At 38.6% G+C, this 25,477-nt stretch overlaps 1 protein-coding gene and 1 long non-coding RNA gene across 4 annotated transcripts in view; one reads left to right on the plus strand and one right to left on the minus strand.

Moving 5' to 3' along the window:
• Positions 1–25,477, plus strand: part of LOC141567179 (uncharacterized) — a 140,838-nt gene that overhangs the window by 99,393 nt on the left and 15,968 nt on the right. The window contains exon 4 of the long non-coding RNA XR_012489624.1: positions 24,452–24,525. This is a non-coding gene — a long non-coding RNA (uncharacterized LOC141567179). The remainder of the gene's footprint in view (positions 1–24,451; positions 24,526–25,477) is intronic.
• The window catches only part of LANCL1 (LanC like glutathione S-transferase 1), a 32,174-nt gene continuing 10,686 nt past the window's right edge, over positions 3,990–25,477 (minus strand). For all 3 annotated transcript variants that reach the window (XM_019727009.2, XM_074312591.1, XM_019727010.2), the window contains 7 exons: positions 17,251–17,458; positions 13,400–13,535; positions 12,715–12,861; positions 10,214–10,396; positions 8,195–8,371; positions 7,663–7,735; positions 3,990–7,061 (listed from right to left, as the gene is read on the minus strand). In XM_019727009.2, coding sequence (XP_019582568.1) covers positions 6,985–7,061; positions 7,663–7,735; positions 8,195–8,371; positions 10,214–10,396; positions 12,715–12,861; positions 13,400–13,535; positions 17,251–17,458 — 1,001 coding nt within the window. In that variant the 3' untranslated portion in view covers positions 3,990–6,984. The remainder of the gene's footprint in view (positions 7,062–7,662; positions 7,736–8,194; positions 8,372–10,213; positions 10,397–12,714; positions 12,862–13,399; positions 13,536–17,250; positions 17,459–25,477) is intronic.

Consider the following 25,477-nt stretch of genomic DNA (forward strand, 5'->3'; position numbering starts at 1 on the left):
CTCTGAGGTACTGGAGACCCGTATCACTTTATGAAATTCTCATTTAGGAAACATGGCAAATGACAGATGATGGCCAATTAGGACAAATGACACCGCTAGTACACATTTATGACTCACAAATTCTAAGAAAACATAATTGGAAAAAGAAGTGACCTTGATCTGCTTTTGTGTGGTTTTTTTTTAAAGACCTTTAAAAAGTTGGCTGGTTAATCATGGCTTCTTATAAATTCTAAACAAGGGACCGAGGGTTCTAATTTTCCTCATACAAGCCTTGATGGTTCCAGATGACTCAAATTAATTATTTAGTATAGATATCTTCCATTTGATTCTCATATTACCAGAAGCTTAGGTCTCTTCAGATTGCAAAAGGTTCCAAACCCTCGGCAATTTCCCATTAAGATTATAAACACGTATTTGTTCCAAGTCCATTTCTTTCACTCACTACAATCACCACCTCAGAAAACTGATCACCTCCAGACCGTATTACCTTGACATTATAGGGAATTATGTGTCATGCGGGAGACCCTGCTCGCTTCGCCATTTGTCCTGCGGGAGACCCTGCTCACTGCGCCATGTGTCATGCAGGGCGGCTTGCGGGGTCTCTGCTCCCACTCCCCACATAAGAACGCAGGATATGGCTAGGCCAAAAAGGAACACCCAAGGAGCCATAGATAGGGGAGTCATACCACTATTATTTCACTGGTGGCACTATAGTCTCTCTGGAGGCAATACAGTTTCACTGGAGGCTGGATCCACACGACCTGCAACCTGCTGTCCACTTCTCTGCGTGCCAACCAACCGACTAACCAACGCAGCCACGGCAATTGTATCAGTGGCTAATTGGCTAACTGGTTACAGCTGATGGTCAAGTAGCCACAGCTGACGGCCATCTACTACCCACGCCAGCACCTTTCCACGTGAGGTCAAGAGCCTGGAAACTGCTCTCTGGGACTCTGTTCCCAAATATGTCTTCAGAAAGCAGACTCCAACGACTTCAGCTGATAAGAGTCCCTTGCTCCTAGAGCTTGTGCTTTGATTCACATAAATCAATCAATCCTTTTGACTCATCAGCCAACTCCTGACCTTCCTGCCTTCTCCACTGAGCCAGGATTCCATGCTGGATTGCTTATCTAGACCTACCGCACACAAAGTAGGCTCTGTGGACAGCAGCACAGGCATTGTCTGGGAGCTTGTTAGAAATGCAGCATCTCGGGCCCCACCGACGGCCTTTTAGATTCATTTTGACCAGATCACCAGGTGATGTGTATGCACATAACGGTTGAGAAGCCCTGGCCTCAATTTTTTTTTAAACAAGTTTCCTTGACTCTTATACACTTCTTTTCCCTTCCATTACCAAAAGCCAGTCCTGGTAAGGTTCCGTATCATATTGAAATTACCTATTCATATTTATCTCCAAATTTAAACAGTCTTTTGTGAGCAGAAATCATCTTATCTTCTTAATCCTAGTGATATGCTATACCTAACATACTCTAGCAGCACAATTAATATTGTTTGGATTGAAGTTCTTCAAGTTAATTGCTATGTGCGCCGTGAACCAGTTATTAAGGTGCAAATAACTAATAGCAGGCTGATGAACTATCTCTTTGAAAATATATGCATTTTAACAGGATTTTTGAAGGAAATGGATCATCATTAATAATGCTAGTGCTGGGAGTTTTTAAGAAGTGAGCCAACTGAGTGGAAATAATTTTTGGGGAAAATAACTTTTTGTCCTCAAATTTTCCTGCACCTCGTCCATCCTTAAGGTGGCCCAAATGAAAGAACTGAGTGCTTCTGGGCTGGTTGAGTGGCTTTTAAAGTCTCCTCCCTGTAGAATTATAAACTCCAATATCTCCAAATATAGCCAGAAACCACAGGTCACACGAGAGCCCTGGGCATTCTTGAAATTTGTGGAACAAGGAAAAGAGTAGGTGTGTTTGTGTGTGTGTGTGGGGGGTTACCAGTAATATTAGAATACATTTCCTTGTAATCGCTGATTTTATCACCTCTCTTCACCAGACTCTGAGTTGTCAGAATAAGTATGTCCATCTCACACACACAGTGCTCACCAAACACCTTGCATATACACAAATACATGTGCTCAATGAATTTCAGGGATAAAACGGGTTTAAAGCATTGCTCATGGCATGATGAAATAAAATGGCATGTCTGCAGCCACAGAAACAGACAGTGCCAGCAGTCTGGATTATACCAGCCAGCGGGTATATATTAACTCCTGAATGCTAAATCCTCAGAGATCAATATTGACCGTCAACTTTCACAATGAGCCGCATCAGTATTTTGGGGGTTACAAATGCTTTTCTTAATATCCCAGCTCCATCAGAGAAGAGAAATTAGGCAACTGTGACATTACTTTATAAACTGATTTATCAAGAATCCTGCCTTTCTCCACGTAATGACTACATGCTTCACAAATGCTTTCTCTAACACTTATTTGTAGACTGATAGGACATTAGTTGCAGATTTAATGTCACCGTGGTTGTAATTTGCATGTGGATGAAAAGTTAACATAATGTAGAAATGTGAAATTAAACTGGTTGACTATGAGCAGCCATCCTGTTAAGATCCATTTCTCTCTTCTCATGATTTCACCTCTTGGTTTATTGCGTTTGCTGCTTTCTCCCATTACTCACAGAATTGCCCAATAAGTCCCCGAGGATGTACTAGCACAGGCCTTCTGGAAAATAGTGTTTCAATAGTTCACGTAATATGACTGATGAAGCCAACGTGTTCTCCATTGTAAAAAAAGCCAAGGTTCTCTCGTTTTGTTAATTGACCCTCAGCTTTAGAAGGAAGAGGGTGAGTCTGCATGAGAAACAGAATGAGAAAGCAAATTATCAGGGGACTGGCTGTTAAGCTTTTCTCAGTTTAAATGATGGTTATAAGAGTAGAGAATACATGAGACTTTTAATGACACCGACTCCACAGTGGGAACTACCTAGGGAAATAGAAATGACACAAAAATTATTATTCTATTCACAGAGAATGAGAAGAAGAGAGTCAGGAAAAAATAAATCAAACTAGTACGGGTAAGTCACAGGAGACAAATGACTTCTTCAAGTTTTGTTTGTTCACGAAATTACAACTGTGGTGCGATTTAATGTGCTTGTCATTATATTTCTTCCAGTAGGAAGGTGAGCCAGGGAGTGGTAAATCAGAGGACAGGGCTAGCTGGTCTTGCCGACTGGAATGTAAGCTCATGGAGAGTGAGTAGGGATGCCTCCAGGCATCCCTTTGGAGTTTGGGTGGCCTCTACAAGGCACAGTCCTCTCGGTGCCTCACTGACCATGTCTAACGATGTAATACCACCATCTCTACCTTCATCCAGGGAAAGGAGCAAAATAAAAATGTGCATTTATTCGTAGTATCATGAGACATTCAGACAACAGACTAAGGGTATAAAGAGCATTTTAATCATATGCACCAGAGGACAAAAATCTAATGCAGGGATGAAAACAAGTACTTTATATTATAATTTGGCAGATCTCTGTTGTGCTAAGTGATACTACATAGCTGTGTCATGAAAATAAGAGATACAAAGCCATGCTAGGTGACTCAGCAGAACTCCTTTCCAACCTTTGCACATACATTTTATAATTATGCCTCATTTCATCTCCTCTTCTATTCAAAATTCCATTCAGAATTGGTCAGTGGGGAAATCAATTTCTGGAATTAGGCGTTTAGTTATTAACCACAGGGTGGATTCTTATATGTATAATATATTATTCTGCTTGAAGCCTGGTAGATTCTTCCTAATTCTATAATGATCAGATTTAAAAATATTTTCCTCTAATACATCTATTTCTATTTTCACAAAGTACCACAAATTTTGTTTGACCCAACAATGAAGAAAAAGACAGGAGCAAACCCTTGGGAATAAGTGTATAGAGAAAGAGCCATCATTTACTATTGAAAGCCAATATTTCTTAAGTTTACACCAAAGCAAACAAAAAACACATGACAATGTATAGTCCTAATAAATTTTATTGAAAACCAATAAGTCAAATCCTTTACGGAGCACAGAAATACATATGATCCCAGCCCTTCCCAATAAATGGTAATATAACATTGGGTGGGTTCCCTGAATATCCCAAACACTTTGTTTTATCCCTATAGGAGAGAAACAGTTCTACAGCTTAGCAATACAGAAATGGGGTGCTCTGACCTATTTAGGAGAAGCAGAAGTGGAATCAGAATTCAGTCTGAGTAATAAAGGACTGTGGCTGAGTACTAGTAGCCAAAGAAGTAGGAGACTAAATGTTCACTTTTCACATTTTGTATTTCAAAATCACCTAGCAGGAGGCAGGGCATCATAAGACCAGACACAAATTAACCTGAGGACATAGGAGCAGAGGATCTCTCTCAATTTGGTTACATAGGGAAGTGGTAATAAGGAGACAAAATGGCCTTGGATCCACTTTCAACAGACACTCTACCTACCATGAAGGCTTTTGATGCCAAATAATTGGAATTGACATCAAAGATGAAAAAGAAGCCAAATGACTCTAAGGATTAAAGACTGACAACTCGGATGAGACCAAAGCTCAATGAGACTGATGAAAATAGTTCTGATAATGTTCATATTTTTTCTATGATGAAAAGTTAACTACTGTAATTTTTCATAACTACATGAACAGAAACACATGACAGGATAAAGGAACACTGTGCAAGAAGCTGTTAAGGTTTTACTATCTATTCTTTGTATGGAGATGAGAGAAACTATAGCGTTTTCTGAGAGACAAAGCTTTTTTTTTCACCAAAAAGAAAAATATGAGGGAAAAATGAAATAACAGAACTAGAACTGAAATGATGCCTCTTCTTTGTAAAACTAAGAACGGTAGTGTAAAAGTTTCTTTCAGTTTCTACAATGGTGTTAGGGCACTGGTCTTGGCCTTTGCCTAAGCTTAAAATTCTATCAAACTGTCTTAGCTCTTAAGCATAAAAATAAACCCCAACAATGGTACAAATATAAAATCCTGCCAGTTTAGTAAGTCCTAAAGCCAAAGACAAAATGGAACCTGAATTGTGTTTGAATGGATGAATCTGTTAATGGATGACAGTAGCCAAATTGTAATCCAAATATTAACAAGAATCTTGTTAAAAATGTTCTTCTCCCTCCCTTGAAGACTTCCTGGGGTTAAATTAATCCAGATGTGTTTGGAGACACACTATGAGCAGGTCTCCTCTGGCTAAAAGAACATGTGTTTTGTTCTTTTCCTCTTAGTTAGGAACTACAGTAGCTAAAAGTACTGGCACAGTACAGTTAAGACATTTAACTAAACCAAATGGGTTTTATTGTTTCATAGCCGAAGGCAAATGAGCTTTCCTGAGAAAGCTGACACCGTTCATGAGAAAGGCAGAGCTTGTACTCGGCTTATCAGCAGCACTTCAGACTCCGAGAGGTACCAGGTTGTCTCCCACTAGCACAAGTCACAGAGGAACAAGTTAATCCTAGGATTTGAGCAGTGAGCTGTTTTGTTCCATCCTATTGTTGGTAGCCTTTAAACGGTCAATTTCCAATAGGATTAGCGATTTTGATGCCAAGTGGAACGTAACGGGACTGCTACACACAGGAACCAACACACACTCAGTGAGCATTTGGTTCAGAGTTCCAATAAAAATAGCACATTTTGTGACTGAGAGAGCCATGAAATAGGCACATTTTACAGTCTTAGACCCTGTTTCTGAAAGCTGCAAAATGTTCTAAAATCAGTGAAAACATACAGAAAAGACAAAACAAGCCTGGGAAAGGCATTGATGGAAGGAGGAGTGTGAGCTGCCAAGTCAAAACATTTGTACAGAATTTGAAGCACAGGGATTCTACATCTACTATGTAAACACTGGATTCTGAGGGCTCAGAAACTGATGACTGTTAAGCCTAACACATGCAAACAGGCAGGATCCATTGTTTAGAAGCATCACTGGATTTCTATCAAAAGCTTAGTGTTTTTGTTCAAGTCAATTGATATTATACATCAATTGATGACATATACATACATACATATATGTATGTATATGTCATCAACCTTCCTTCCTTTTAAAGAGAAGTAGAGTGCTGTATTATTTAGTGAAAAGACCACTGTCCAGAGATTAATAGGAAGGAAAATATGGCTTACATCAAACAGTCAGCACTAAAGCATAGTTATTACAAAATAAGTAAGTCAAAGTAGAGAAGGCCAGTCAGACAGGGTGGATGGACTCTAATCCCAGTTCTCAATATAGTTACTTATACCAGTTCCAAAACACACTAGGTTATTTTAGAGAAAACAGTAAACTATTATTGTTAGCTTATCTTTTTTAATCTTGATAAAAATGTTGGCTAGAGCCTGGATACTTTCCTAACAAAAAGAGGAAAATTTGAAAGTATGTTTATCTCTGGTTTAAATAAGCATTGTGCGTCTGAAAAGCAGTATTTAGGTCCTTAGCCCAGTTTGCAACTCTTGCAGTTTTTATCCTAGAAGCATATAGTTATACTTTTGTCCCCTTTCATAAACAACTACTTAGAGAAAAGCAAACTCATAAAATTGTCCTATTGGAGAAAAAATACTAAAGAGCAGAGGTAGAGGGCAATGTCCAACAATAATCATATATTTATCTTCATTTACCTATATTTAGTTTCCTTTAAGCATTTTAGAACAGTAACAGATGGTTATATTCATAGGCTTAGAGATAAGATTTCCTCCAAGTTCTGAAATATATATACACATATGCCCTCAAAATACTGTACATATTGCCCATCTCCCTTTAGGAAGAAACTGAAGTTAAAAAATTCCCTTGGATATTTTAAAATAAAAAGTAAATGATAAAGAAAAGGATCTGAACTAAAGACAAATTCTGGAAAAAAAAATCAACTAAATCAAGTACATAATTTGACTCTTTCCTTGAAAAGCAATGATAGCACTTAGCTCAGGTTTGATACACAGAAAGGGTCATGCAGTAAGTTGCAGGGGGCAGGCTTTCCTTTTACAGTTCAAATGCAGGGAACCTGGCTTTCGAAGGCACTAGGAGGTCAGCCAGGAAATATATCGTTCCAGCCATTCCTGAAGGAAGAGAAAGAGATGAAAGTTATTGCACTAAATGACTCCATTTTATAGAGTGGCTTCCTATTGTAGCATCAACATTATGATATTAACGGCAATGATTTAAATGAAATGGGCATCTGCCTCTATTTATATTCCCCGAAGTTCAGTATTAGAGGGGACCACTAGTGAGGTGTTCAGCCTCTTCATCTAGGTAGAAGACAGGAGGGAGAGTAGAAGCCAGACCAGTCCAAGGCGCAGCCCTGCCATTTACCATGTGTCAGCACCACAGGCCACTCAGCAGTCTGAGCCCCGCTCTTCTCATCTGTCACATGAGGATAACAGCTGTATGTTTTGGCTGAGATGGCACGTATAAAACGCTCAGCATGTGCCTAGCTCCATAACTGGTAGTCACCTTTATGACTATTGGTATTATGACTGTGGTAGTCCGTGTGTTGATTGATTTTTAATATTGAGTTGTTGTATTAGGAAATAAAGAAGTAGTTTAAGAAATGACTATAAAATTAATTTGTTGATGAAGCTTTAATTCAAATACATTAATTATCAAGAAGAGAAGTAGATATTGCAATTACAAGGCAAATAAGTAATGTGTGAAAAATACCTTCAAAGAGGGAGAAGGGAGTGTCTGGTGTTCTGCATCCATGTTCTCCGTAATCTAAGCACCATTCAGCGAACTGAAAATGAGACCATGTTAAATTACTATAGTGATTAATTCCACAGACCCCCCAGAAGTTGATAGAGGTGTCCCTAAAAATTACTCTGAAAAGTCAAAAACTATCTTTGAGGCAGAGAAAAGGCGTTAATGCAGAGAAACAGATGGCCTGCAAGAGTACAAAATATGGGGGGAATTTAATGAGCTTCTGAGCTACATATCTCCAAGGTTAGCACAGAAGAAAGGAATAAAACCACCCTACATCCTTCTTTTCCCCTCATAAATGCTGTTAGGTAGCAATATATCCTTTTTTAAAAAAAGCTAGTTCAATTGAATGGCTTTTGAAGGTTTTTCTTAAATAACAGTTGTTTTTCTATAGACCTATGGTTTAAAAAAGAAATTAATTAAATCAAATTAACTAGAGACCTTTCTATAACCTCCCGGGAGAAGGTGCTTTCTTTTCGGCAGTTCTGACTCCTACCTTACAGGCCCTATACAAGTACTTCATATCCTGCGTGAGGTTGTACAGCGTCAGGAAGGCATAGGCATTTCCTGCGGTGCCATGGCACAGCCCATACCCTTTCTTCAGCAAGCCGTACTGCCAGATCACATCGGCACACTGATAGGCATCATTGAGATACTGCTCCTCTCTGAACACCTGTAGAGACGAGGGACATGGTCTTATTAGAAAGGATATTGACATATCTTCCTGAAGGGAGGAGAGAGGGAGGTGGCTTGGCAAGAAAGGATAAGGGATTCAGAGCCAGACAGATTCAGAGCCAACTGTCCCCAGTTATATGGGTGGGGGAAATTATAAAACTTCACTAGATTTTTTGTTTTTTCCCCTACATAACTGGTTCTGACCTTGTCTGTATGGTCTAAGTTTTATGTGTATGTGTGTTTGTGTATGCGGGTGTTATTGGTGAAGCAGCATTATTCTTACAACTTGCTGTTATTGTTAGTCACTTTTCAAAGAACACATGCTATCTTCTTCGGTAACAGCGATGCCCTTCACTATGAGAAAGTTTCTTTACATGCCGGAGAAGAAACTGTTTATAGAATTGATTATGAAGAGTGATTTGGTTATAAAACACTATACTTGGTCAGAAAAATAGAGATGCACCTTTACAATCTTTTGTGGCCTTCTGTATCTTGATCAAAGACTTGAGAAATATTCTGAGCAGACAGTGTAAATATCTCATTGCAAACTAAGTGTCCTTAAAGTAGAATGAGGCAGTTCTAAAAGTTTTTCCATTATAGCCAACTTTCTCAAAGTGAAATTTGTATACTATTAGGTTGGTGCAAAAGTAATTGCGGTTTAAAAGGTTAAAAACAATTGCAAAAACCACAATTACTTTTGCACAAACCTAATAAAAGCTTATTTAGACTACGAGATGCTAGTGCCTATTTACAGTCTGTAGATTTGTAATTTGTAGATTTGGCACCAAAAGACATAGATATCTTGGTTAACTTCTATTTTTTTTCCTCTCAAATAAAAACCTTTTCTTCTTTGATTATGACTCTACCATAGCAGGCATTTTAGAAGTGACACTGGTATTTTTTTTTATTATAGTAAAATATACATCATATAAAAGTTAACATTTTGATCATTAAAAGTGTACAATTCAGTGACATTAATTAAATTCACAATGTCGTACAACTATCACCACTATCTATTTCTAAAACTTTTTGATCATCCCAAACTGAAACTCTGTACCCATTAAGTGTTAAATCTGCACCTCCTTCCCCGCCACCTCCTCCAGCACCAGCACCTGGTAACTTCTACTCTGCTTTCTCCCTGTGTGAATTTGCCTATTCTAGATACCCCATATTAACCATCACATCATATAATATTTGTTATTTTGTAGCTGGCTTATTTAACATATAATGTTTTCAAGGATCATGCATGTTGTAGTGTGGATCAAAGTTCATTCTTTAGTATGGCTGATACTCTTCCATTGTATGTATACACCACATTTTGTCTATCCATTCATTTGTTGATGGACACTGGGACTGTTTCCACCTTTTGGCTGTTGGTGGAACAAGTATCTGAATCCTCGATTTTAATTATTTTGGGTAAATACCTAGGAGTGGAATTGCTGGATCATGTGTTAATTCTGTTTTAATTTTGGGGGGGAACTGCCAAACTCTTTTCTATGGCAGCTGCACCATTTTATATTCCCACCAGCAGTGTATGAGGCGAATTCTTTCTATTTTTAATTGAGCTCCTGGGATACTCATCATGGCCCTGCTACTGATGCTATAATGCTGGCTACTCTGCTTGTCAGTGAAGCAGTATTCTGCTCTGTGAAATCCCGTCCGCTCTAATACAGACTGATACTGTAGAATGAGTTATAATCCATTTAGCAAAAGTGATCTTAGGTCCAACAAGTGACTTATCTATTGCTCCTTTAAGGATTATGTATAAAACTAATTTTAAACTAAATAATTTAATGGTATGTTTTCCAATTTATTTATAAAAAAAGAAAATCCACAGTACCTTATAGGCCTGGATGAGCATGTAGATTACGCCAGGGGAACCATGGCACCAATGAACTAGCAGATCTCGAGAGTCGCCCACACAAGGAGGGTAATTGCCGGAAGGGAATTTCAACTGGCAGACATAGTTTACACTGGGCTTGACCAAATTATGTAACTTTGCAGGGCTCACTTGAAGGCTGGGCTAGAAATGAGAAAGGGCATTATTAGTTCTGCTGAAGCAAAGAGATCTTCCTAAGCCTCAGGAATGAGTTTTAAACCATGTTTAAACCATGTTTTAAAGAAAACATGACCAAAAGGAACTGGAAATCATGAAGAAGTGGATTCCAATCCAATTTTTTCACTTACTGGAACAAGCTAAAATTAGGCTGTCAGTTAAATCTTGGGACAGTATATACACATTATTTTTCAGTATTTGTTAACTATATACACATAAATACTTTTCCTAAGTCAGTGCTTGAGAAGGTGAGAGTAAGAGAAGTTTTTAAAGGTTTTTAATACCTTAACATACTTGAAAGGCCACATAGAGATGCATTAGGCAAACCAAGTGCAACTTTCATTATTACATTTAGAGAAGTAGTAAGTGACATTTCCAATGGAAGAGGATGCTAATGAGTCAGGAGACCTGGGATCTCGACCCCAAACCATGGCATGACTCTAGATCAAACCTTTTGGAAGAGGATTGGGACTGATACTTGCAGGGTGATTTTGATCCAGAAACGTACAGATTTATAGGGCACACTGTGACATAAGGCATATGAGCCTCTATTTTTGATATAATTTTTAGTTTCTCCTTTTGGTCCTATTCTTAATTTGAAGCACTGCTCACTTCTTTAAACAACAAATTCAAAGTAGTACTGTCTTTGCCAGATGGGGGGTGGGCTTGTGGGCGTGAGGGGGGGCAGTGGTGTGAAGCACAGGCAGGAGGCTGAGGTGGCAGGAAATTAGGCGATTCTTACAGGAAGACTCTCAGACACTGAACGTGTGCTATGTTCTTTAAGGCACATATAGATTTCACTTTATCCAAAGAATATTGTTCAAGCTCAGTTTAAAATGCTAGCGTAGAATGAGTGGATTCTCCTCAAACTTGCAGGAATTATCCAAACTGGCCAAAAAAAAGGTTGTGGTTTTTACTGATACACAGGTACTTTCTGGAATGGACTTTTAGGATTAAAAATTAAATCATTTTAAATAGATAATAATTTGCTAATGGAAAACTTAGTAGTTGGGTTTCCAGATTTCTTACTACCGAGAACAACAGGACGCAGAGGTACGGTGCCTCCTGATGATCTGCTTCAATGCAAGGTCATGTGCTTCTCCAGTCACTGACACGCATGACTCTAACTCACCTCGAAACTTCAAAAGACTGAACACTCCTTTCCTGAAAACTTTTAAGAATCTATATTTATTTCTGGAAACAGAGAGCCAATGAGGGGAAATGCCAGAAAAATAAAGGAATTTAAATTATCAAAACCTCTAACTATAAAACTCTTAATTGAGAAGTACAGAATAAATACAATAGTTGGTCTCTTACTGCCACTGACCCTCAAAGTGTGACTCTGCATTCAAAAGCAATAATAACCTTGAGTTTTTCAGCGTTATTGTCATTGTTTAGCTATGGTGAGAGGGCAGATCTCACATTGATTTCGTATTATTACAGCCAGCTATTCAGACAGTGAGCAGCAGTATGCATGTCCAAGCACTCATGTTGAACACATTAATGAAACACTTTTCTTTATGCCACACTGTACTTTGGGAAGGTGAGGGGGACACTGTGCTACCATTAAAAATCAATTTTCTTTTGCCATGAATTCTTTTTATTCACAAGTGCCAATTTCTCCATAAAGAGAGCTAAATAAGACCCAGAAATGATGCCCTCATGAGAAGTGCTCTTCTGACCTCCCTTCTGATTATGCTGGCTTCAGTAAATTCTATTTGTCCTTAGTCCATTTGACTTTGGCTAATGTCCCCCAATAGTATTAGATCTTAAGAACTGTTGAGCATAGCCTATTCAGCTATTTTTCGGGTAGGTTACACAAAATCCATTGGAAAGGCTCCTTAGCTTTGCTCTCTAAGTGAGCCTTAGGCAACATATGCTCATTTGTTTTCTATTGATTTGGTTCCTATTCCTGGAATTTGTTTCATTGGGTTGTGCCTTATAATGTAGAATAATTTTCTTAATTCAAGGCATTTGCTGAAAGAGAAGACAAGCACAGAAGGTATTTCATATAGAAATACAGATCAAAACACTTTAGCCTGGACAAGCGGACCCAAGTAGGCAAGTATAGTCATTTCCAAATCAAAAAATATCTCAAAGTACAGTGCCTTGGCAAACATCACCCTTATTTGTGTAGGCCAGGTGTTTAAACGGAGAACGATGCAGTGGTCCAGAGGAATGAAAAAACAGATACTAATCTGCCAATGGAATGAGGAGCACCTGTCTGACCCCAGGCTGTCCAGTCAGGAAGCATATTTTGAAGTCTCACCATCATCGCCTCTTACCTGCATCAGGAAGTAATAAATTCCTGCCAGGCCATGAGCAGCCCCCACGTAATACTCCTGGTACCATTCATACATCAATGGAGTCTTCGCTGTGAAGTTTCTCTTTCTAGCTAGGTTTTCTCCAGATGTTAAGATTGTTTCACAAATCTACCAAAATAACCAAAATAAGGAGAGAATCAGAGTAAAAACTGTCCTGACAGAGGTGGGAAACTTTTTGCTGAGAGATCCTGGGGAATGTTAGCAAATCAGACACCGTCTTAGACCATGGAAGGGCACAGTTTATTCCGCACTCAGAGAAGCAGGTGTGACTGTAATCTATCTATAAAGGATCTTGAACTCTTTTCACTAGAATTTACAAGAATTCACTTGTCTAAGGAAAACGTAAACTCCTTCAGGTACCACAGGAGACATCTGCACCTGGAAGGTGAAATCTGGCCTTCAGCTTCCTCTGAAAGGGTCTCTAAACTCTCAAATGGGGCAGGCTGCACTACTTACTGAGTCACTCTCTACAGTGTTTCCAACAGCACTCAGCACGAAGCTGTTGGTTCTCTGATCATGCCTGACCTTCAGAGGTCAAGATGCAACTTCCAGCTACTTGGGATGTGCTAACTGGAGAAATAAAACCAATAGTTCAGGCAGATAGGAAGCTCCTAAAAAGATTCCAAAAAGCACACAAACGTGGTACCTGCTGGATATGGCTTTGAGGAATTTTTTCCACTCCAAAGTTCTTATTCACAAAGAGAAGAGCATAGATGTAGCCCACTCGTCCATAGAGCATTTCATTTGGAGCATGGGGATCAATCTTATTTAGGTGAATTAGCCTGAAAAGAAAAACACATGCCTAAGATAATTTGAAAGGGATCAGGTAGTTGTATATACTTAAAAATGGTACATTTAAAAAACACACACACATACACAAATATATATATGTGTACATATATCTATATATCTCATATATTATTTAAAAATTTTAATATATTATAATTACTATTACTACATATTATTATATATTAAAGGCACCAAGGGGCTGAAAGAGAGCTCCAGACGAAGTCCTTAGTTCTGTCTTAAGAAAGAATGGGAGAGGGAACTCCGAATATCAAAGAGAGTGGGTAAAGCACCTTGTTTTTCTTTATTTTCCTTTTTCTATTCTCTGTTCTCTCATGCCCCAGGCCACAGCAATGGCATGGTGGCTGCAGAAGTGAAATCAACAGTAGCCCACAAGAGCCAAAACTCTGATGGAGGGACCTTTCCTCACAGATCAAAGAAGCTGTGGTCCGAGGAAGGTGCAGTGAACCGCCGCATTGCTTCACTTCTCTTTCTAGCTGCCTCATCATTTGGTCCCAGATGCAGGCACTATTGTGGAAAGGACATGGCAGAGTGGGGTAACCAAAGCTGCAGATTTCTGTCCAGAGGACCAAAGAGGGAAGCCCCAGGTAACCAGGAAGTAGGTGGAGTTCACAGAGGGAGATGAGCACAGGAAAGCAACAATATTGTTAGTCTGAACTCTGAGAATGAACCATTTTTCCCTTTATTTTTTTGGGGGGATGGGGGGAAGCAGCAGATATGACAGGTAGGGAAAATGTTCTTGTCCAAAATTTTAGATTTTGTTATCATATGAAATTTTGAAAGCACATCTCAGTTATTCCTAAATTATCCTATAAATTAAATGCTACATCATTTAATTTATTACAACTTTTTTTGTGAAACTTGACAAAATAATTATTAGTAAACTGAAAAAGTATAAGGCAAGAGCCAGGGAGTTTCTAGAAAAGAGTAATTATGAGAGGATATTAGCCCTACCAAATAATGGCTTCGTCATCAGGTAGCTTATGACATTAAACCTTCACTAAACTTGCCTTTTAATCTCTGTATTTTAAAATTTTCATCTATAAAATGAACAGTTCCTTCTGATTACAAAATTCTCTTAAGTTGTATTTGTGGAAATTTATTTTTAAAATAGTTAAATATAAACAGTGCCTGTGCATGTATCTCTTCTAACTTTAATCTGTACACTAGGAATGGTTAATTAACATTTGAAGTATCAAAAATCACACCCCCTGGACTGACTGGTTATATTTGCAGTACTCTAACCAACATTCAGATGTACTAGGACTTTAAATAACTTTATTGAAATCTCCACCAGAGGATTTGCTAGTAAGTGTAGTAATGAATGTTAGAAAATGGCTTTTCATTGGTGGAATGAGTGGTGACGATGTTCCTTTTTGGCCTAGCCACATCCTGCGTTCTTACGTGGGGAGCGGGAGCAGAGACCCCGCAGGCCACCCCGCGTGACAAATGGCACAGCGAGCAGGGTCTCCCGCATGACAGGGACACAGTGGTAAGAGATTGATTTTACTTTTCTTGTACTATTTTGCTTGACTTTTTCCCCCCCGCTATCAATAGGGTTATCTGGATGATAGACTTATGGGCCATTTTGTTTTCTGCTTCAGTATCATACACATACACCCCTAATAGTTTTAAAGAACTTAAAAAATTTAAGAAAAATTAGCTTTTTTAAAATAACAGAACTGGCAGCTTAGTAAACACTGAGACCTTCAGAAAGTAAAATATGTTTACTATATACTAACTCACTTGTAGTAAACAGAATGAATATCTCAGATAAGAATTTATTATCAAATTTTAAATAAGTGTATCAAATTGTATAGAATTTAGATATAAAAAGAGAAGTTTTACTTTTGCAAAGGAAACTATTCGAAATGAGAAGTTATATCATGAATTTTTTAACCAAACACTGCTCTGTGGAAGTTACGCACAGCAATTATTGCATCAACTCCAGTGTTCTCAATTATTAAAATATGTTTGAACCACTGTATTAGAAAATACCTTTCCTTTATTTGCCTCCATTATGAGCTGCATTACCACAAGGTGGTGATTAGCATTCCAATTACTTTCCAGCCAAACTTACTTGAATTTGGGAAGTTCAAAGTAGGCAACAAATATCTTTCAAATACTTGAAAATAAAGTATTGCTCAAAGCATCTCTTTAAAATAATACTTTACATTTTAGGGTAAGACAGTAAGTATTCCATTTTTTAATTTTTTCTGGATTTGAATTCATCATTAAAACCATTAGTTGGGTCTGATGATTACTAAAGGTAAGACTTTTAACTGCATGTTTTATATGCTATATTCTCAAGATAAAACTAAACTTACTCTTATGGCACAATTCTGCAATCGTACTCCTTGGTATTTACCCAAAGGAGTTGGAAACTTATGTCCACATAAAAACCCGTACACGGATGTTTATAGCAGCTTATCACTGACAAAACCTGAAAGCTACCAAGATGTCCTTCAGTAGGTGAATGGATAAATAAACTGTGGTAGATAATGGAATATTATTCAGAGTTAAAAAGAAATGAGCTATCAAGCCAGGAAAAGACATGGAGGAACCTAGTATATTACTAAGTGAACGAAGCCAATCCGAAAAGGCTACATATTGTATGACTCCAATGATACATTCTGGAAAAGGCAAAACTATAGAGACAGTAGAAAAATCCTTGGTTTTCAGGGGCGAGGGAGCAGGGAAAAGAGCATTAATAGGCAGAGCACAGAGGCTTTTTGGGGCAGTGAAACTATTCTGCAGGATACTATAATGATGGAAACACGTCATTATAAATTTGTGCACCCCACAGAATGTACCACCAAGAGTGAACCCTATTGTAAACTACAGACTCGGGGCGATAATGACATGTCAATATAGGGTCATTGATTGTAACAACTATCCTACTCTGGTGGGGGATGCTGATAATGGGGGAGGCTGTGCATGTGTGGGGACAAGGGGTCCATAGGGAATCTCCATACCTTCCTCTCAATTTTACTGTGAACTGAAAACCGCTTTAAAAAGTAATGTCTGTTAAACAGCAAAACCAAACCAAAAACCATTCAGGAATTGTAACTGTGCATGTTAGCACACTCAGTGGGAACTGAACACCACTGCGTGCAGAGCTGCGTGGTAGCCAGATTTCTTACAAGAATTCTGACAGAGTGTTCAATAAACTCTAGTAAAGCAGTAATTGTAATTTATTAGTACAAAAGTTTGGTAATTTTTCATAATTTACAAGCTTCTAGTAGGCCGCCCTCATTTATATTAAACATGAAAATCTGGACTTGCATATCATTTGTCCTTAAGACAAGCTGTTTTGAATCAGTCTGTGTACCCTTAGGAGTCCTCTCTTGCCCCACCGCAGGGAGTGAACCATAGTTTTTCGAAGTATTGATCTTGGATAGCAACTTGGCTTAGTAATCACATGATTAGGCTTCTGATCTCATTTTTGTTACTGAAATGGATGTTTGATCTGGAACATGTCAGTGTCATCACCTCTTGCAATAAAACAGGGATTATAATTGTTATTCCTCAACTACAACATAGGAATAATGTGAGAATTGACTAAATGACATTACTAAGATTTATTGCTTAGAGGAAAGGAAATGAACTAAAATGTTCTTTTGCTAACGCACACAGAATTAATGCACAAGGACAGCTAGATAACAATCCTCAAAAAAGCAACATGATTACCGGGTGATGCAATCTTCCGCCTGCTTCTCGTTGTTCATCCTGTGATACACCACAGCAGCCACGGCCAGCGGGCCTGCATCCCCACACAGAAAGGTGATGGAACGCTTGGACAAGCAGTTCAGACCTTGCTTTACGTAGCTATGCGCCATCTGCAAGTAGGCAGGGTCCCCGAACACATCATGGAGATGTAAGTAAAGCACAGCAATTCCTGAAAAGGAAAAATAATGTAAAAATGAGAAACGAGCAGCTGACTGTTATTTTGGTGTGTTGTCTTCTCAGCGGTACTGGTTTTTGAGAAGCCACAACAAATAGGTTAACCATCTGGCAGTTCAGCTGATTTTTATTCTAGACTCAGCTTTCCTACCAAACTGCTCTGAGAACCAGATGTAGGCAAACATTTACTTGTCCTTAGTTTCCTCATCACGACAACTCTAAATCATAGGACCGCTGAGACCCCCTAAGAACTCTAAAGATTATTATATTAATCTTTGTTGCACTCTGGCTATTGTGTTCATGTATTCTTCTTGATGGTTAAATGACAGGTCATAAAACATGGTTCCAATTAGTCACTTGTTTATTTCACAAATAATAATTTACTTAATAATAAACAAGGAATGTTTGTTCTTGTGAGCCAAAGAAACTCAAAGACTAGAGAATGTAAAATTCATTTCTCTTCACATAGAAGATAATTTTTCGTGTAAGAAGTAGGTCGAGTAACTGGATCATTCCAGGCATGGATTATAAGAAAATCATTAAGTTATTTGAGATCTGAGAGAACAGATTCAATTCCTGAATTTCTTTTTTCTTTCAAGAACCCAGTCACTTTAGGAACTATACTGTAAAAGCTGCCAATGGCTTGTGCTTTGGGCCTTACTCCATTTGCTTCTTTTTTTTTTTTTTTTTTTTAATTAAATTTATTGGGGTGACAATTGTTAGTAAAATTACATAGATTTCAGGTGTACAATTCTGTATTACATCATCTATAAATCCCATTGTATGTTCATCACCCAGAGTCAGTTCTTCCATCACCATATATTCGATGCCCCTTACCTCACCTCCGCCCACCCTCCTTACCCTCTGGCAACCACTAAACTATTGTCCGTGTCTATGAGTTTCTGTTTCTCATTTGTTTGTCTTGTTCTTTTGTTGTTTTTGGTTTATATACCACATATCAGTGAAATCACATGGTTCTCTGCTTTTTCTGTCTGACTTGTTTCGCTCAGCATTACTCTTGAAGCCTGTTATACGTAATTGAGGCGTTGTCTGCATGTTTTTGTTCCAAATCCCTGTCACAGGAGATAGAGCCTTCCCTCTGAAGCCGCCTGGTCTCAAGGCGGACTCAAAGACGTGGAGTAGGAAGCCTGGCTGCAGCATTTTGAGAAACTCATTTCCCCCCTTAAAGTACATTTTCCATCTCATTTACCATTTTTCGAAGATACAGAGCCTCTGTTTAAATCTAAATTAATAGAGCCAATCTCTTCATGGATTTCAATGCAGTAAAAATGCAGTCTGCAGAATTACTTTTCACTGTACGGAGGACAATTTTAAATGTAATAGTTTTCTCATTTTGCATGGGTAATCTCCAAAGCTTTGTGCTACAGACAATTCAATTTCACATGTGTATTAAGACCAAATTTTCATTTTCTGCCAAAGTTAATAATGTTGTCTACTCTTTCAAAGTAGCTTGGTTTTAGTAATTCCACAAGCTGATGATGAGATGTACCAATGTTTAAGGTTTGCAGACATAAGTGTATAAAACCACATACGTGGGTAAGAAAAAAATCTCTTTTTCACAAATAATCAATGTCAAGAGCTTCTTCTAGGATTAGGTCCTTAATAGGCTTCACCTCCATCCATATCTGGCATCTGCAGGCAATCCATTTAAATTGCCAGCATTTCATTTGCCCTTCTATTCCCTTCGCTGCCCGAACTCCCCTAATTAAGTTATGTAAGCACCAAAGCCAGATAATGACATGATTGAGATCCGAGAAAATAAAAAGTGATTAAATACAAGCCCAATGATTGCTTTCCTTTTCAGATCTTTGTCTCATCAACAACTCCTCTTGTCCTAAATATTTAACAAACAAAACCCACTGAGGTATGCAATTGTAAGATTTGATGTATTTCTCATGAAAAACAGGTAATTGTTTCTCAAGTTTCACAATATTCCATTCAGATGAAATATATTTTTTTTCTTTTTCTTTTGGATCAACAGAGAATTATCTTGCCAGCCTATGGGATTTCACAACCTCAGGTTCTATTTTTCTCCTTTTTCTCATTCTGGGCCTCAGTGTCTGCATATTTTGATCAAGCAATCTCCTTCAGGTTGCAATTTACCTTCCCTGTCGCAAAACATTCAAGGGTGAAAAGGGTTTCAAGTGAGGAGTAGTGCTGCCAATTAGAAAAATGTTCTTGAACAAGCTTCTTATAAATCAGTCTAGGTCAGGAAAATAGAACAAAATGCATAAGTCAAAGACATTTAATGCTTCAGCAACATTTTATACACAGGTACCCTAATTTAATGAGAGAAAAAAATGGGGGAACTGCCTGTGGCCAAATGTCTTGAACCTGATTCTTATAATCTTCCAACCTCTGACAATATTCATACGTATATCACCTTTGCTGAAATACCAAAGGCTGAGATAACTGGCAAGGTGGGAAATAAAGACACAGCCTCAAGGGCTCTGCAGGGAAAACTCACCCAGTCCTTATATATATACTCACATCCCTAGGCTTTAAAAAATGTAATTTTGATCAAAACAAATATGTTCTTCATGGAAAAAAAAAAAGTAGAACTGCAAGGCTGAGTATGCATATGCAGTCCCCTGCCCCACTCTATTCCTATATCCCGGAGGCAACAACTTTCAGTAACTTTAGCCATTTCCTCTAGTATCTGCCTCCATATTTCTAATAATGTGCTATGTGCTATCTCTTGATTTTTCTGTATCAGATATTTTTGAATCACATGCTACTCTGGGAGATAAGGATTTAGATCTTGAGATAGATACTGCTAAGTGGTCTCCCAAAATGTATCTTCCTTTCCTCTCAACAATAATGCCCTGGATTTTAGCTAGGCAGAGGGCTGCCCCTACCAGTCTTCCTTCCAACTGGGTATGACCATGTGACTAAGTTCTGACCAATGAGATAGTTGGAGTAATGGGGTTAACTTCAGAAAATGATCTTGAAGGAAGGGGACTTGCCATTTATTTCCTCCTGGCTGGAATGCAGATGTGATGGTATAGCTGAAGCAGTCATCTTAGACCATGAGTTAGCAGGTCTGTCATGAGAATGGTAAAGCATCAAGATCAAAGTCTAGAGCCTGGAGGACTGTGAAGCTGCCACACACTCCCTGGATCTCCTATTCACAAAAGAGAAATTCTGTTGTGTTAAACCCACTGTTATTTTAGGTGTACACCCCCATGCTGGTAAACCTCATCCTAAAGAATACAGCCGTTTTTGAAAGTGGAAATGTAGGCAGAAGGTAGATCACGTAAGTCAGTTCGGGGTTTGGGTTTTATTTGAAAAGCACCACTTTAAGCACTGGAAGAACATAACTAGATTTGTGTTTTTAAAAGTTCACTGTAAGGTTTGGGATAGTGGATGCAGGAGGAGCAGTTAGGATGCTTCAGGAGTACATACGAGAGACAGGGCAGCTGCAGTAGAGATGCAGTGAGACTGTGCTGGAAAGATATCTGTCTGGAAGGTAAAACCAATGGAACCTGGTGGGGAATGACAGAGGGAGATGCCAAGATGATTCCCACAGGTGTAATGTCAACAGCTAGATGGGCAATGGTGCCAGACACCGAGATGGCAAACACCTCTGGGGGAAGGCCAGGCTTGGGAGGGAAGACTACAGTTGTGTCCAATCACAAACGCACCCGCAAATGATTCCATTCTCTACAGGACATTTAACATAATGAGAAAGAACACTTCTAGGATAACCACCATCAAAACTGGTCACGAGGCTCAACAAAGGATGATGTCTGGAGTTTAATCTTTTTAATGTTTTTTCTTTTTATCACAGTGCATACTAGTTAATTAGAGTATTCTTGGGCTTAAATTGGAGTAGCAGATAAAATTTTTCTTCTCTATTGTTTGCTAAGCAAAAGCAGATAAAATGTCCTTCTTTATCATTTGCTAAGGTTTTAAATAAAAACCTCCAAAAAAAAAATGGAGATTTGCTTCCTTCTTCTTTCCTTTCATCTTTTCTTCCATACCATAAAAGATTGAAATGAGATTTAAATTTTGATTGCATTTAACTATAAAAATATGCTCCAAATTTTTTATTAGATTTTAGAATTATTTTATTTAAAAATAAAAGCCTTCACCCTCCTCTCTGTTTTGAATCTGAATAAATTTTGACATTTTCATTGATATAAAATTAAGTTAAATATTCTTCTATTTCTTAGCTGGTCCACTCCATGATAACTACTGTCATTAAGCTACGAAAACTAATGCTTTTTGGTCTTAATTTTACTATCTTGTTAGATTTACTTATGTAGATGACTTAAACATATTGACATATTTTAAAAGAGAAAATATCCATATGAAGAGAGATATGCTGAAAAATGAATAAAAGCATACTCTAATCCATTTTTGTCCTATTAATCCTAAAACCATTAAAGGTGATCAGTAAAACATTTGGGGTAATATCCTAATTCTGTCAGGTGATGAGTAATTTCCTTTAGTAACAAGTGATTATTCCCATTCTGGATGGTCTTACTTCATTTGCCAAAGAGTGTAAGAAAGATGTTATAGGGATACCACCTCTATTTTACCTGCAAATCCAGATAAATTTAAGTAGCATCAGTAACAATCGATCAATAAAGTGACTTCCAGAATCAAATATATGAAGCCAGTAATCTTCTCAGAACTGGCACGTTAATTCATTAGTTATTCATACCCTTGGAAGCTGACTTGGTGGAAAAAGAATGGACAGAGATCAGCAGAGTATCCGTTCATCACAGGGTTAAAAAACACACAACACCATCAAAGAGAAGGAAGAATGGCTGGGTGGATGGGGAGGGGGCAGTGTAAACTGAAAGGGAGCTGCGTATGTGGAAAGGCTGAAATGGAGCAGATGCAGAGAGTACTCCCAGCAAGTGGAATTATCTGAGCAAATTCCTGTGGACAGGAAGCCTAAGGGATGACCTGGTTAGTAAGGTTGGGCTCCTGGGGGTTCACATTATTAAAAACCAAATGAGAAATTTAGATTTGATGCTAACCCACTGTCAATTCATGTAAAGTAGTAGTATTTAAAAAAAGCATTTTTAAAAGATAAATTTGGCCATGTGTGTGAGCCCAGGCCTTCCAGGATGGTACTGCAGTACTTTATTAGGGAAGTCTATGTAGGAAAGTCTGTTTATCTAGGAAACGGATCCTAGACACATACCTCATGAAGAGTGCTGCATGGTATCGCTCCAGCAATTGCATGCTTTGGTTTGGAAATGACACGTGCCACTTCCACCTGCAGCCCCAGTTCTACCTGTAGATTCACCTAACTACAAAGAAGTTGAGAGGTCTAATCTTCCCAATAGCCCAGAAGGAGAGAGTCACCAGATATGGGTGAGCATTAGAGGTGTCTGACATGGGGCCCAGTGGGGAGGAGGCAGAGAAAAGCCAAACCTCGGACAGGTGAGGTCTGAGATGTTTATTAGATATCCAAGCAGAAAGGTCAAGTAGTACTGTGTTTTCCCGAAAATAAGACCTAGCCAGACAATCAGCTCTAATGCATCTTTTGGAGCAAAAATTAATATAAGACCAGGTCTTATTTTACTATAATGTAAGACGGGGTCTTATGTACAATAAGACCGGGTCTTCTATTAATTTTTGCTCCAAAAGACACAATAGAGCTGATTGTCCGACTAGGTCTTATTTTTGGGGAAACACGGTAGGTAGCTGGATATACGCGTCTGGAGGAACAGAGGTTAGACGAAAGTCCTCCAAATGTGTGGGCAATGTGTTAACCAAAGTGGCCAATAAATTCCCCGATGCACTTCAGGAACGGCTGGAGTAGAAGACTCGTTAATCCAGTGCAAGTGGAAGTTGCTTTTGATTAAAAAACCAAAACCAAAACCATGCTTATCACCTCTTTGTCGTCTGAGGGGCCAGAAAAAACCCAGACATATATTATTGTGATCTTATAACTCCCGGAGCCTGTTTGGTTGTCAGAACCGTGGTGTTCAATATGATAGCCTCTTTGGAAACTTAACTGAAAGTAAACAAAATTTAAAATTCTGTTCCTCAGACTGACATGCCACATTTCAAATGCTCGATAGCCACTCGTGGCTCGTGGCTGCTGTAATGGACAGCAAAGTAACATTTCCGTCACCACAGAAAGTTCTAAGAACACCACTGCTCTGAACAGAAGCGTAGATGTTGTTTTGTCTAAGAAGCTCAGGACGCCTAGCCTTGCCTCACAGCTCATCCTAGACATCTCTTTTTGAAATGTTGACAACAAGTTGAGAGAAAAAAATATGTACTGTGAATACCAAATCAAATTTTGCTGTAACAGGAACCCATCCTGGCTTTCAATATGGAAACTCTGAACTAGATTTTTCTATTTTGTTTCCTTCTGTAGCTACTACTCTGGGAAGGGAGGGTAAACTGCTTAGGGACACTTCTAAATCTGCCATTTCCTTCCTCAGCTACTTGCTCCAGTAGAACTATAAATATAGCCAGCTGTTGAGAAGTAATTAATACCAAGCCTTTGAATTTCTGAGGGATCATTAGTCCTATTCATCTTGACCAATTAAGACCTGGCATGTCGCAAATGTATATGGAGATGATAAAAATCTCCACAGACATATGAACTTCTCAAAGCACTTCTCTGTCATTCTGCATTTCAGCGATTACTCCTTAACATTATTCGTTTATGTACAATCAGGCCACAATGATGTACAAGTCATTTCCATGGTACTTTAGCTCTTATAAGGTATTTCCTTACAGGTCAGGGGCTTTAAAAAACTCCCTTCATGGACTCTGGTAGGAAAAATCATGTTCACATTACAGATACTGCTGCAATCACTAGAAGTACTCAGCTAGCACCCAAGAATGGGCCACAACGGTTCTGAGTGATATGGAGACATGAACTCCTTAAAGGAGGGGTGATGGGTTGTTCTTTCAAATTAACTGCTCCCTAGCTGAAAGTTTCAATGCTCTTCAATTACTATATTATTTATTTATTTACTTTTTTTTTCAGATTTGTGAAAACATAAGAAGTGAAGTTTCTCCGATTAACCCCATACAATATGATCATCTGTCTTTCTATATCAGGTTAGTACTTTCTAATGCATTGATTTATAACTGTTTCTCAATTTTGTGTCTCAGTATGTGCATTTTCATTTCTTGAACAAAATGAGTTATCTTTAGGGCAGGATTCCCACGTCCAGTCACTGTAGTTACTTTGCGTACTGCTCTCCACAAAGCCTATATGTAAACACTGCACTGACCAGCACATTCTCTCAGTTGTCTGGTTAAAGCCAAATGCTGTAAGCTGCTGGCTTTCCGAGTACTCCGTACTTTAATATAGGTAACCTGGGGTGAAAAGTGCGGGGACTCCACACCCTGACTTTAATAATATTGCTCCAAATGAATGTGTGGAAGACAAATTAAAGAGGGTGAAATGAGCACTCTGAAGCTGTGTCTTCTTTTCTCCTGTATCTGTTTCCAGAATTGACTCTCCAATAGGAAGAGATTAAAAAAAAAAAAAGACATTGTACTTTCCTTTCTCTCAGTGCCTTGCAGTGTATTACTTTGTAATTGTGAAGTTAGTAAGTACTCCTAGTCTCTTATTCAGACGGCCATGTGGGCGATAAATCCTTCGGCATACTAGTCACAAAGAGCATGAGCTCAGGAACCACTGTCGACGACTGACTGAAGCCTGGCTCTGCCATTTCTTAGCTGTGTGATCTTAACCCACTTACTAAACTTTTCTGTGCTCAAGCATCTTCATCTATAAAACGAAACAAGAGTAGCTACTCCATAGTCACCGGGAATCATGCTAATCATGACAACAGTCCTTATTGCTTAGTAACCGCACAATAAACGCCCAAGCCCAAGTGCCCAGTGTGACCCTCAATGTGCTGAATGAGTCACTTGTCTCACTTCTGATGCCTGAGCTACAGGGACGGAAAGTCCACAGCGAACCATATTCTCCCTCATCCCATTTCTTGCCTCTATCCACTCTCACTGGCTCTTCTGACTCGGGAGGTTGGAAATGTGTTCC

This window comes from Rhinolophus sinicus, linkage group LG01 (genome assembly GCF_036562045.2).
Source record: "Rhinolophus sinicus isolate RSC01 linkage group LG01, ASM3656204v1, whole genome shotgun sequence".
NCBI classification, from domain to species: Eukaryota; Metazoa; Chordata; class Mammalia; order Chiroptera; family Rhinolophidae; genus Rhinolophus; species Rhinolophus sinicus.